Source organism: Thermobia domestica, chromosome 14 (genome assembly GCF_964235325.1).
Source record: "Thermobia domestica chromosome 14, izTheDome1.hap1.1, whole genome shotgun sequence".
NCBI classification, from domain to species: Eukaryota; Metazoa; Arthropoda; class Insecta; order Zygentoma; family Lepismatidae; genus Thermobia; species Thermobia domestica.
Window position 1 is genome coordinate 84,629,225 of NC_137467.1, and position 14,505 is coordinate 84,643,729.

The window sequence follows — 14,505 nt, forward strand, 5'->3', positions numbered from 1 at the left end:
AAGACCATATATCAAGATCATTCGAAGTGTTAGTACTAAAAAATGGGGGACGGACGTAGGACCATTACTCCGAATCTCTCAACAATATGTAGACGCCATTCTTCTCTATGGAGGTTGTCTGTTCGCACCTACGCCTGTGAGACTTTGCCAAATACCCCTGCGGCTTCAAGCTACTACACTCCGTACAATTTTTTCTTTACCGCAAACCGCTCCTACTAACGCTCTATTAGAGGCTGCCGGTACAATTCCATTCGCAGTTCAAATGCAATACTATGTCTCGAGATTCATTATGAGAAGGTTAGGAACAACAACATCCACCGTGATTCCGAAACTCGAACTCCTCTATACGCACAATAGACAGAAAGCATTACCATATCGACAGAGACTTCCATGGTTATATCACGCGTATGCAAACCTGCGACGCTGCAAACAAACAATATACCGGAATCCTCGTCTACCTTGTTATAACCTGCAATATCGAACTACATTGCAATCAGCTACACTGGAATTACCGATCTCTACTAACAAACGAACGAACTTACTATGCCCGCAGAGCGTGGCTCCCAGATGGGACTCTTACATGGCAGCAAACCATTCTCATCGCATCCTAATATATACAGATGCTTCCAAACGAATGCAAGCAGGAGAGGAATACACAGGGGCGAGTATATACATACCTCATTCCCTACACGTTGAGAGACAACGGCTACCAAATCAGATGTCAATTTTCCACGCTGAACTATGGGCTATACGAATGGGATTGCGACACGCCATAGAACATAACTAACAAAGTTTTGGAATCTGTAGTGACAGTCTTAGCGCCTTAACAAGCCTCCAAACAACGAGCCTATCTAACCGCATGACATGGATCCACGGTAATATCAAACAGCAGATCACAACCATCAAGGACAACGGCCACAGCGTCCTCTTTTTTCACGCACCTGGTCACACTGGCATTCATGGCAATATGGTGGTCGACCGTCTTGCAAAGGAAAGTACACAATTGGATCATACCACTGACATCTTGATTCCCACGGAAAGCCTCCACGTCCAACTCCAAAAACAATGACTAAAAAACTGGAGACGATACCAAGATCAACGTAGACACCGAGAAGGTAAATACTTTTGGGCAATATTTCCAAGACCCACGACGAAACAGTGGATTACGCCTGCAGGTTGGTCGAGAAGACATGTGTGTTTACTTTTTAGATTGTACTTAGGAGTAACTCAAACACCGTATCGATTATACCGACAAGGACATCGTAACACACCTCTTTGTTATTGTGCCGAACAAGAAGGGAGATTATCTCATCTCATATTTCAGTGTAAGTTAACTCCAGCTTACCGTACCACCCTATATACTGTAATTCATCATTTCCACCATACCACACCAGTGAATGTTCCCTTTCTCTTAGCAAACAATATTCGAACAGTAGTGTATCACCTCCTGCAATACATAATAATCAACAACATCACGCTTTAATTAGCTTTACTTAGCTCTTGCACTACAGCTAGATATAACTCAAGTGGTATATATCCTCCTGTAAGGACTGCCAATAGTACATCTACCCCATATATACGAGTGTAACTGAACTGCCCAGAAGACTCAGCGTCAGGGCAAAACAATCCTAAGAAGAAGAAGAAGAAGTCATTGCAATAACAATGGCAGCGTAAAATATAACGGAAGTATCAAACACTTGCAAATCGTAAGAAATATGAACTCATAATGACTGGAGAGACGCCTGTTAAGTTGGAAATTGATGTGTAAAGAAGAAATATACAATGCCTTTCCTCAGGAAGATCCACTCGAAGGAAAAGGGTGGACATACGAACTTATGACTAACAAGAAAGAATTAATATTATCTACAACGGAAAGAGAGCAAACGAAGGAGAAGCATATAGCTATCCATTCTTCGGATGTGAAATTAAACACTGACACGGTGAAATCGGAATTTGCGGTGGGCACTGATCCTGCATTTGAAAGTAATGTAGAAACACTAAGAAAAATAGTGGTTACAGGTACTTGCGCGTCGTACTCTAATGACTACAAACAATTAACAACAAAGGGATTGAAAGCAGTTGAGGCAGAAAGGTAATGTCAAATTTTCTATATAGTAATTGATTCAGATTGACAATAGCCCAGAGGTTACATGGGTTCGGAAATTTTATAGCTAAAAAGGGCATTACTGCTGTATCGCCCGACCACACGAAAATCGAAAAAATGAAGACTTTTATTTAGTTTCTCCCCCAATATACTAGGTTGTGACTGGCACACTTGCTAGTGATTATTGTTGAAATAGTTTTCGAATATTCTTCGACGTATGGCATAAAAACTAGTGCATAAAACACAAACCAACGTGTGCTAGGCGGCTAGCAAGAAGTACGACTATCTTCCGAGTCAGGTCAGGAGCGCAACAGGGGCACCCGACCATTAGGGAGTGCGTCGATAGGAAGCAGGCGTGTCAGCGGTGGTGGGTATCCGCATAAACGAGAATATTGAAGAAGAAAACACTATATGTCAAAATGCATGGCTTATCTGTTGCATAGCTTTGGAGGATATCACATGGCATTAAAAAATGTACTAAATTAGGTTAGATTAGATTAGGTTTGGTTATATGTTCCTCTTTTCTGTAGTTTCAGTTACTCTGTACACTTATGACAAACTGTTGTCCTGTTTAGTAGACCATGTCTTTCACACAATTTCAACAACTGACACTTGTTATTTTTGTAACTCGATAAAACTCACAAAGACGATACGTGACAATCTTGTCATTTACGCAATATTTCCACAATGCCTTTCTCATAAATTATAACAAGTGTACCTCTTCGTCGAATACTCTCTTCCGCTTCAACATACAGTGACGGTTACATGAAAAACAACTAACAACAACCAAGTATTTTCTTCCAACTATTTCCCTCACCTGAATTTCACTGGTTCTCCTTACAAACCAAAATAAGAGCTCCAATTCCTCTGGTAACTTTTCTAAAATGCGTTCGGCTATACAGCAATTAACTCGTAGAAAGCAATACTTCGCGAAAAATAGTTAGGTACGGGAGATTCCTCAAACGTAAATTGATGATGTTCACACATTTTATATATATAGAGAGAGTGTACCGTATCTTTAATGATAGATGAAACTTCAAGGGATGATGGAAAATGACAAAAGAAATGATTTAAGATAAGAAGTTGTTATCCGAAAATACGTCAATTCTGAGGTATAATTCGCCGAAAATGTAGCAAAATAGAACAAAAATGAATAAAACTAGAGAACGAATTATCGGAGAAAGGTTGGATCAAAGGAAATCGAGCATTATTTGACCTGGATGTTCGATTCATGCACAAATCGGTAAGGAACATCGGCAGCGTTAGGGGGACGGGCTCATATGACAGGACTAATTGGGATCTGAAACATTGTGTAAAACTTACCGGGAGGATGGAAAGCAATTTGAGACGGATTCCCATTTCGGCATTTCCGAGCTACAGCTCGCCGACACTGCGATTGACTAATACAAACGTGCGATAACAAGAGAACGAATTGTCGGAGAAGGGTCGGGTCAAAGGAAATAGTGCATTATTTGACCGGGAAATTCGATTCAGGTACAAATCGTTGAGGAACAGTAGGGGCGTAAGAGTATATTTACAGGAAATGGACGTACTCTTCGTACCGGAGGCAAATATTCGACGTGGAAGCGGTTGTAATTCTTGTACCTAGGACTGTTTGAAATATCGAAAGCGCACACATAGTGGTATTTGTTTGGGAGAGACATGGCTGAACTAATATCGAAGTAGGTTGCACTAGCTACCGATAGTACAAATGTGAGTTATCATCATCTTCATCAGTGGTCTACTAGCCGTGGCGACCACTAGCCACAAGAGAGCTCCTATACCCCACTGCTCGAACATTGTTGATATGTAAACATTATCTATTAATAGCACCCTTGATGCATTGTGGTTCCGTGATAAAGCACTCAGATCTTAATTCTTGGAGTCAATCCCGAATTGTGTAAGATTTTATGTTCGACGACATGCTTGTACTGGTGTCTCCGGGTTTCTCCTAGTTCCTTATTCAATCAATTACTGTAAATATCAGCAGACTTGACTTTCAATAGCTTCAAGTTGCGTTTTATTCCTCTTTCGCGTCGCTGTTGCAAGTAAAATGCTCCACATGCCATCTTGCATAAATCTTTTCTTGAAAGCCCTATTTAGTAACCCACATAAAAACACGTTTCGTCTTGTTCAAAGCGTCATTGGACATCTATCCTTTATTGAATATCGTAGGGCTACGTTACCTACGTTGTTTGGTGCACACAACAGAGGAAACAACATGAGTCTGTAGTTGAAGGCACGCTGTATTACAATACTCGGAGGACACGGACGTCATCGTTTGGCAGGAGAATTGTTTCATTCATTAAACTGAAGAAGGTGTGTTTCTATTCCATAAGTAGTCTCTCAGCATCTGTATCTTTGCGTTGTCTTTGCTTTTAATCGGTAGTGAATTTAGTGCGGGAGTGAAATGGAATTCACATTTAAAGAATTTGCAGATGTGGTGTTTGTGTATAGGATAGCTAATGGAAACAGTCGTGCAACTGAAAGGTTGTATCAGAATAGATATCCAGACAGGCGACATCTCAAGTACTCCCTGTTTCTGAGGCTATTTCGGCGTTTACGGGAAACGGGACACTTGCACCCATTACGTCACGACCGCGGGAGGAGACGAACAACCGGGACTCCAGACCTTGAAGAAGAGGTTCTTGACAGAACACAGAACACATCGTGTGACAGAACAACCTTCGATAAACACTAGAGCATTAGCACATGAAGTAGGGGTTGATCAGAGTACTATTTGAAGAGCACTCCGTGAATAACTACTACACCCCTATCATCTTCAGAACAGACTTTGTACCCCGTGTGGAGTTTAGTGAATGGCTATTTCAACGCTGTTTGCACGAACCTCAGTTTAATGCTGCGATACTCTTCACAGATGAAGCCTCTTTTACGAGAGGTGTATTCAATTGCCGGAATAGTTATGTGTGGGCCGACGAAAATCCCAATGGTACCATTGTGCATGGACATCAACAGAGATTTTGCGTAAACATCTGGGAAGGCATCATCGGTGACAAGCTTATGGGACCATATCTCTTACCACTTCGCTTAACTTCACCAATATACGCATTTTTTGTGCAAGAAGCACTCCCTATATTATTATAAGGTGTACCTCTTGATGTTCGTCAACGTATATGGTTTAGCATGATGCGGCGCCAACATATTTTGGAGTAACTGCTCGTAAGTGCCTTAACTATTCTTTCGCGCATAGGTGGATCGGAAGGGCAGGTCGGCACGATCCTCTTATCTGGACGAATTGATTTCTTTTTATGGGGTTATGTAAAATTTCTCGTCTACGACACACCTGTACAGAACGAAGAAACCCTCCTTGCACGAATCCTCGCTGCCTGTAATATCATTAGCACGAAACCAAGCATTTTCAAGAGGATGAGACGAAACTTATTACAGCGATGCTATGTCTGCATCGAAACTAGGGGACGCCGTTTTGAGCATCTGCTGTGAATGTAAGTACAGTACAATACACACATGCCAATATATTTCCCCATTTGGAGCAAGAGAGAGTGAATAGTTCAGCATCTCTTAGAGAACCAGATAGATAAGAGTAATTCAGTTCTCGTTCAGTTCTAAGAGATGGGAATCAATGCAAGGAAAACAAAAATAATAAATGGATCATGCAGATTGAGAGAAAGCATGGGCTAAATATTACGCTTAAGGATAAGCAATCTGCGTTATCACGTCTCCTCTCTCTGTTTTGGGCCTTTTTCCATTTATGTTATAAGTCTCTTTCAGTAGCAATCGCGAACTATTTTACAATGTTTAATTCCTTGAGAAAGAGAACTGTAATTCCAGGGTGGGAATCGAACCAAGAACCATTTGAATGAGTGTCTCACACGCTATCCAGTTAGTTATACACACCGAAAAGACGTGTTATTAAATCAGCCATCAAACTCGCAACATTCAGCGATATCTCCCGGTTCCATTTGAAGTTGAATTTTATGCACGATCTTTGTGGTCTATGGGTCAGCTTTTACTGTTTTGAAAGTATCTGATCTGTAGATCAAGATCAATTAAAACTTGATGCATAATCTTGAGAACTTACTGCTGTACCGACGTATAATTCGGATTAATCGAGGATTAAAAGAATGGTTTCGTAAACCGTAAGAATGTTTGAAACGAGTCCTAGTGCTTGAAAGAGGTGGTGGCACGACTAATCCACGCGCAAATGACATTTTGTAGCGTTGTTACATTACACGTGTGCAGTATAAATATAACTTCGAAAACGTGATTTGCAGGGTGTGACATTCATAAGTCGGTAAGGTGTCGATTTTTTGAATGAAACACCCCGAGTTCAAATGTCGGCTAGTTCGAGTATCCTTTTTATTTCAAAATACATCTCTATTTTATATTTGTTATTAATAATTGCTTTCTTACGTTTTTCGTAGCGTATACTAAATTAGTAAAGGCTAGGTTTGGTGATGTAATTTCACATTTTTGTTTTTCTCTCTTTCGACAATGTAGAGTACTCCTCCGACCGAAATGTTGTCTTGAAGGGATTATACTGTGTATAAAACGCAATTTTTTTACGAACTAATTAACCGACTCTGACGTCATCTTGCTCTAGTTTCGACTTTATTCACTAACATTGGACAAAACAGAATTTGCAAGGATGACTCTGTGGCCTGATTGTTAATGCGTTGGAGTCCTTAATTAAAGGGCGTGGGTTCGATTCAAGGCAATGGAATCTTTTTTTCTTTCAAAATGTATTTCTATATGTTCACACATCATTAATTGCTTTCTTGTATTTTTCGTTCATTATCTTTGTGGCCATGCATTAAGGTAGGTTAAATAAAGTCAGGTTCGATTATGTGTGTTTGCACTTTGATGGCTTTCTTTAAAAATACATTTTTAACCGTTCACACTTTTTAATTACAATTTATTTTTTGCACTTTTAGTGACCATGGACTTAGGTAAGGTTAGGTTTGCACAAAAGATAGAACAACGCTATAGCACGTTCTTTAGACAGCAATACGTTGTCTTTCTTTGGTACAGAAAGTTACTGGGAGCGTCTGCTACCCAGTTTCGCCTTTTACTCACTTCCATTGACGGTGGCATCAGCTTTCTAGGCGTTAGCCCTGTGTCAAATCGCGTGTTCAGGAGTTGTGTTATAAATGACTTATTCGTTATTAGTCCGATGAAAAATAGCAAATGTCCGTTTTAAAATTTGTACTGAGCTTACAGAATACCTACTAATCTTTTGCACTACATATAATGTTAAGGTGGACATAGCACAACTGGTTTCTAATCTGGTATAATATCTCGGATAATTTTTGAACTATACACGTAGCTCTTTTTGGTATGTTATTCTTCATAATGTGCATGGAACCAAAGACTGGTTTTTAGGCTTTTAAACGATGGCGTGCATATGTGACGGAAGTCTTGTAGAGCCACTTTGTCCGTCTGTCAACAGGTATGAGAGTGAAAATCGTCAAAAATAAGAAGCTGCGTTTTGCAATCGGTTGAACGTGCAAAGAATATTTTGCGTTTCTTCTGTTAACTGTTTATTCAAATCTAGTTCAAATTTGCCTTTTCCAATTTTAACGTTTATCAACAAAGAACGAAATTGATAATTTTGCAAGAAACGGTTCTTTGCGAACGATTCAGCAGGTTGAGGCAATTTTCGAGATTATCCAAAATAGTCGGCTTAAACCGAAAGTAGTTCAAATTTGCTGTTACGTTCCGGTTTCAAAACTGATTTCCATAGAGGATAAACGGTAAATGCTTTCAACTTATAGTTTTTTATAATTATTTTAACGTCCCAAGAATGGCTTCCATTTTGTCCGTTAACTCTGTAATTGCCATAGAACGAAACGAGAAGCAGTTCGCTGCCATGCATTCAGCGTGTCAAGACAACATACCGCTACTATACACAATATTGTATCGATAGTAGAAATATTTCAAATTTACTAGTACTACTGGTTTCAATATTAATTTCCGCAGAACAAAAATGGTAAACGATATCAGGAAGGGGCTGTTTGCAATCGATGAAGCATCTCAAGCACTGCTTCCGTTTTCTGGATTGAAATTGTATTCAAACCATAAATGGTTAAAATTAGCCATTCCTGTTTAAACTTGTATTGCCTAGAACGGAAACAGGCAGCAAGACAATGCCTTTAACAACCGATTCACCTTCAAAGACAAACTATGACTATTGCCAACACTTTACCAAAACATAAATTGGTTAAAATTTAATATAATTACCTGTTTCTATATTATTTTCATAAAGCAATAGTGGTAAGTGATATCGAGATGCAGTTTTTCTAATCAATTCAGCGTTCTGGGAAAATGTCCCACTTTCGCCCGTATTCATACCGGAGTGATTGAAATTAGTCCTTTTTTTAAAAATATATTTCACCATACAACGGAAATGATGATACATTGCGACAAACGGTTTCCTGTAATGGTTTAAGGGTGTCAAGAGAACATATCGTAACTAGTGATGGGTAAATTCCCGGGAAGATATTTTTCAGGAATATTCCCTGGAAATATTCCCGGGAAGATTCCGAAAATGGGAATTTATCTGTGAATTTATGTTCAATCAGAAAGAAAATTGCCTTTTATTACTATATTATGATTTCAAAGTTGAAATATTTTTATATCACAGAATATTATTACTATTGTTCACAGAGGATTCTTTAAAATGTATATTCTGAACGGTACTATGTTACTTTATTAACACTTTATTATATTTAGAGAGTACGCATAAATGTATGTTTATTTACAATATGTTCTATCAATTAAATATGTGTGAAAAATTATATAACTAACTAACTAACTAACTAACTCTATGGCCTATGGAACCCGCAGGTTCAGTGCCGCGTTCACAAAAGCTCTCCACTGACTTCTATCCTTAGCTAATTGCATCCAGTTTCTACTTTGTATTCCTATCTCTGCGAGATCCATCTTAATAATATCCTCCCATCTGCGCCTAGGTCTTCCTAATGGTCGTTTTCCGATTGTTCTTCCAGTCAAGACTTTGAAAGCGTTTCTACTTTCTTCCATTCTAGCTACATGACCCGCCCACCTAAGCCTCCTAGATTTGACGACCCTTACAATGTTGGGTAAACCATATAAATTATGTAGTTCCTCGTTATGAAGTTTCCGCCATTCCCCATTCTCGTTCCTCTTGGGTCCGAATATTCTTCTCAGGATCCTGTTCTCAAATACTTTCAGTCTATGTTCTTCCCTCAGAGTAAGTGACCATGTTTCGCAACCATACAGAACAACAGGCATGATTATCGTTTTATATATTTTAAGCTTCAAATTCTTCGACAGAATTCGCGACGACAAGAGATTTTGAACCGAATAGTAACACGAATTTCCTGCTTTTAGTCGACATTTAATTTCTTCGTGAATATGATTTTCATCTGTTAATATTGATCCTAAATATTTGAAAGTATCCACTTTATCAAAAGTATTATTTAATATTTTAACGCCCCCACAATTTGCCGTATTACGGTCCCGACGCACTTCCATGTATTTAGTTTTCTCTGCATTTACTTCTAAACCCATGTCCCTGCAAGCATTTAATAAGATCTCTGCATTTATTTCTACTGTTCTCCTATCATCCCCTATTAAATTTACATCATCAGCATATGCCATCACCTGGTGAATACCGTTCAAATGTAGGCCCTGGTTGCTATCTTTGATTTTCCTTATGGCGTATTCCAGCACAAAGTTAAATAATAATGGCGACAACGCATCTCCTTGTTTCAGGCCATTTTGGACGTGAAAGCTCGTGGACAAAAATTTTCCTACCCGGACTTTACTTTGGGATTCACTTAAGCATATCTTAATTAATCCAATTAGCTTTCTCGGTATTCCAAGTTCTGTAAGAACGTTGTACAATGTTTCTCTCCTAACCGAGTCGTAAGCCTTTCTAAAATCAATAAATAGTTGATGTACCGGGATATTGTATTCCCACTTTTTTTCGAGTATTTGGCGAATGGTAAATATTTGGTCGATAGTTGATCGATTTCGTCTAAATCCGCACTGATAATCTCCAATAATTTCATCTGCGTATGGGGTCAGTCTTGCTAATAGAATATTTGAAAGAATTTTATAGGATGTTGACAGAAGAGAAATGCCTCGATAATTATTACAGTCAGTTTTGTCGCCTTTCTTGTGAATTGGAACAATGATTGATTCTTTCCACTCTTGTGGCAATTCTTCCTTGTTCCAGATAAGGAGAATGAGTTTGTGTATCTTGTTCCACAATTTTTCGCCTCCAGCTAAAATTATATAGTAACTTTAAATTTATATGTAAGTGGATTTGCTCAACTTGACTCTATTACTGATATTATAAACACATTAAATTTATACACCAATTAGATTGGGTAAATGCTAGAAGATACATGTCTCACCAATTTATCAACATTTGCGCATACATATTTATGTTCACAAAATTTGCAAGATACTTACTTATCTTTATATTTTAGCACGTAACATTGCCATACACGACCTTTCATTCTACCTATTTCTCGAAATTCCATACGTTAATTCACATGTAAAAGAAGTCCGAGTACTTCTTCAGAAATTCGAGTCAGAGTTAGGAGACAGACCGACGTCTATTATTAATGGTGGTTCAGGGTTTATTAATAGTATTTCATCTCTATTTCTACATAATTCTAATGTACTTTACAAAATGGTTCCTTTTCATCATTTGTAAATTATTACTTTGCTAATTTTGGCTGTTCTTTGGCATTGGGGGCCAGCTTTTGCACTTACTTTTTTGCGATATTCTATTCCGATGCGGTTGTTTTATGGTTTCATACGTTAAATTACGTTACCAACGTTAAATTCAGACAGGGTTGCAGAGTGAACGTTAGCGAATGAAGGCGGGTTAGAGCCCCGCATGGCACGTTGTTTTCTATCTTCGTTGCCAAAAATTTACTTTCTTTTCTCACGTAAATCACTTCCACTTACCTTTCCGTTTTGTATAAATCCCCTACTGGCTTAAAACAATGTATTCGATACTTTCTTGACTACTTGAAGATCACTATCAACTCATTTCTTCCGTAAATCATCCTACTTTTTGGTAGTTTTGACCCCCCAATTTTAAACAATTACCTTACTTTTTAGTGCAAATGGAAATGGAACTTAAAAAATGATATTATTAGTTATATAATGTACCGTCAAATAATTTTAAATTTTTAAGCTTTAAATTCTTTAAAACCTAGAAGTAAATCATAATATATTAAAATAAAGTAATTAGTCATATGGTTCTTATGATTTGGAAGATAAAGTAAAGAAATTGAAATAAATTCCTTCCCCGGAATTTATAGGCCAGGGAAAAAACCCGGGAATATTCCCATTTTTAAATTACTTCCCACCGGGAATATTCCCACTGCCCATCAGTAATCGTAACCCACAGCACTCTTCCAAAATCAGAAGTGATTGAAATTTACTACTACAACTGGTTTGAATAATGATTTCTCTAGATTAAGGATGGTAAGATAAATCGATATAAGATTTCTCACAACAGCTTCTCAAAAGTAGGTTCCATCTCTTCCGCTAACCGTCATTTGGTGAACTTAGCCATTTCCGGTTTCAACATTTATCAACGAAAGCGTTACAGCGAAAATAGCTTTTTGGAAACAATTCAACTTTTAAGTACAACATATCATCATTATCCAGAACACTCTCACAGAGACGGACGTGGTTCAAATTTACTATTACTTACGGTTTCAATATATTTTCCACTGTATTGCCTTAGAGCAAATACGACGAATGAACGTCGAATGAATTCGAATAACTTCGAATGAAAAGCAGTTTTCTGCAAACGATTCAGCGTTTCAATACAATACACAGTGACTAACTCCAACACTCTCAAAATCAATATTTACTATTACATCCAATTTCAATACTGATTTTCTTAGGGCGAAAACGCTAAAGGCTATCAAGTTGTGGTTTCTTGCAACCGATTCGGCATCCAAAGAATATGTTAATTCCCTACGTTGAAATTCAATTCGAACTTGAAGTGGTTAGAATTAACCATTTATGATTTCAACTTTTATTGCTACTGAAAAAAACATTAACAGATAGTGACAAACATTTTCTGCAAATGATTCAGCGTCTCAAAACAACCTAACTATGTCACAGCACTGTAACAAACCAGAAGTGGTTAAAATTTACTCTTACTTATGGTTTTAATACTTATTTCCGTAGAGCGAAAATGGTTAGACATTTTTTTTTTGAATCGAGTCTGGTTGGCACAAAAATTGTGTTCCTTTCTCGTTGAAGCTTTATTCGAACCAGAAGTGGTCAAAATTAGCTGTTTCCGGTTTCCACTTTTATCAACAGAACGATAATGGTAACAAACAGCGGGGAGGTGTTTTCTCACAAGCAATTGAGCGTCTCAATTCAAGATCACATGACAATTGCAACACTGTGCCAAAAGGGTAAGTTGTTCAAACTTCCTATTATTACCAATTTCATTCAATACTTAGTTCTTTAGGGCAAAAATGGTAAAAGATATCGAAAAGCGTTTTTTTCAATACATTTAGCTTGCCAAGAGTAGGTTGCACCTTTTAACTTAACGATCAACTCAAAGTGGAAGTGGATCAAATTATCCATTTCTGGTTTCAAAATTTATCGCCATAGTTAAAAAATGGTAATAGATAGCTACAAACGGTATTTGCAATAGATAGAGTTTCTCAATGGTATATATATATCACTATATTGAAACTGGAGGTGGTTGAATTTATTAGTATTCTGGTATCAGATTTTCATAAAGAAATACTCTGAAAGATCTCTAGAACTTTGCGATCGGTTCAGGGTCCCAAACATAGGTTCTGTCTCTTCCTTTAACTCTCTATCCAAGTTGGAAGTGCTTAAAATTAACAATTTTTAAAAAAACATTTATCGTCATAGAAGAAAAAGTAAGGCATAGCTAGTAATGGCTTTTTGACATCGACTCAGCTTCCAATGAACTGGTTGTATCTTTTGTCTTGTTACTTCATTGCAACCAGTATTTGAGAAGTACTATCAAGTTTCATTATTGAATTTGTATAGCGTGGAAGGCTTAGTTTCATATTGTGAAACGATATTCATTTGTTTTATTTGAATATTATTATTGATAACTTGTGCCATACATGCCACCAGGTATATACTCGGAGTAATACGAGCTCCTCCGTGGCTAAGCGGTTAGCGTACGCGCCTTTGGCGTGGGAGACTCGGGTTCGATTCCCGGCGGTTCGGATTCCCGGCGCAGCTCATGTGGTTCGGATTCCACGTTAATCAGTGGGTCCACGTCTCATATAGCCTCGCTGCTGAAAGGGACGCTAAACTAAAATCATCATCAACAACAACAACTCTGAGTTATAGATCAGAAAATTGTCGTAATTTAACTGATTTTTGGCAAAAATTGTGTAGATAATTAATCAAAATATGCCGACTTCACCCTTCGTCTTTCAATTGCACTAATTTAATTTTTTATCCTGATTTTAAGTATTATCCTCCTGCTAAAGCATTTGTGGTTTTTGGTTCATCTTTCAAACAATGATGTATGTTTTAACCACGGCAGGTCCTTACAATCGCGACATTTACCTTGCGTATCTCACACATTGTGCTAACATTTTATCAGTTGTTCGTAAACGCAAATATTTTAGAAATTATTTCAACATTTTTAACGATCGTGGTAGCTGTCGTTTCGTAAACAAAATGTTTCGGTGAGTTTTTAAAGCAGTTTTTTCCCTTGTTTTTATATGTATGCAATACTTTGCCCGCTTCTATCGCTATACTAATTTGCCTATAAAGAAAAGCTAGAGATATGAACCCAGCGCTAAAGGGAAGGCCTTACAACCCTAAGGTCGTGAGTCCGATACCCGTTTTGGTGAAAGCCTTGCTTGTAATGATTTATTACTTAGTGTATAAATAATTATGTTAATGAAATTTCGTCCCATTCAATGAACGTTTATTCATATGTGTGTCAAAAAAGTTTACTAGTTTGTAAAATTCTAAACCTTAATAATGATGTCACGTTGTAAGAGAAATTTGCTCCGGATGTGTATTAATTTATGTGAATGATACATAAATTATTTGAAAGAATTTAATAATTGAAAGATATAAAGAAATCTAGATATTGGAATAGGCGTATCACGCAGCTACATTTTTTTTTTAATGTATGAACTGTTAACATTGTTTGCAATCAAGTAGGAAGGAGAAACTCTTGTTTTATAAGATTCAAAACTCTTCTTAACTGTAAACAATTCTCATGCAAGACCATTTTGAGAAAAGGGTTATTTCTTCATCTATCTACCCTTCAAATAATCTGGATAATATTGTCACAAGTCGAGGCATTATACAGATGGTTATTAATACGCAGGAAAAAAGAGTGATGAAGTTTGAAAGCAAAATGTTGCGTAAGTTACTTAGTGTGAGGT

The 14,505-nt window shown here is 37.6% G+C and overlaps 1 protein-coding gene across 10 annotated transcripts in view; it reads left to right on the forward strand.

Annotated features, from left to right (window-relative positions):
* Positions 1 to 517: 517 nt before the first annotated feature.
* LOC145670244 (uncharacterized) overlaps positions 518 to 14,505 on the forward strand; it is a 206,995-nt gene continuing 193,007 nt past the window's right edge. For 4 of the 10 annotated variants that reach the window (XM_081738653.1, XM_081738654.1, XM_081738652.1 and 1 more), the window contains exon 1: positions 943 to 2,092. In XM_081738653.1, the coding sequence (XP_081594779.1) occupies positions 1,761 to 2,092 (332 nt within the window). In that variant the 5' untranslated portion in view covers positions 943 to 1,760. Of the gene's footprint in view, positions 2,093 to 14,505 lie in introns of all 10 variants that reach the window. The other 6 variants (XR_014128246.1, XM_081738651.1, XM_081738646.1 and 3 more) reach the window with 5 other exon arrangements.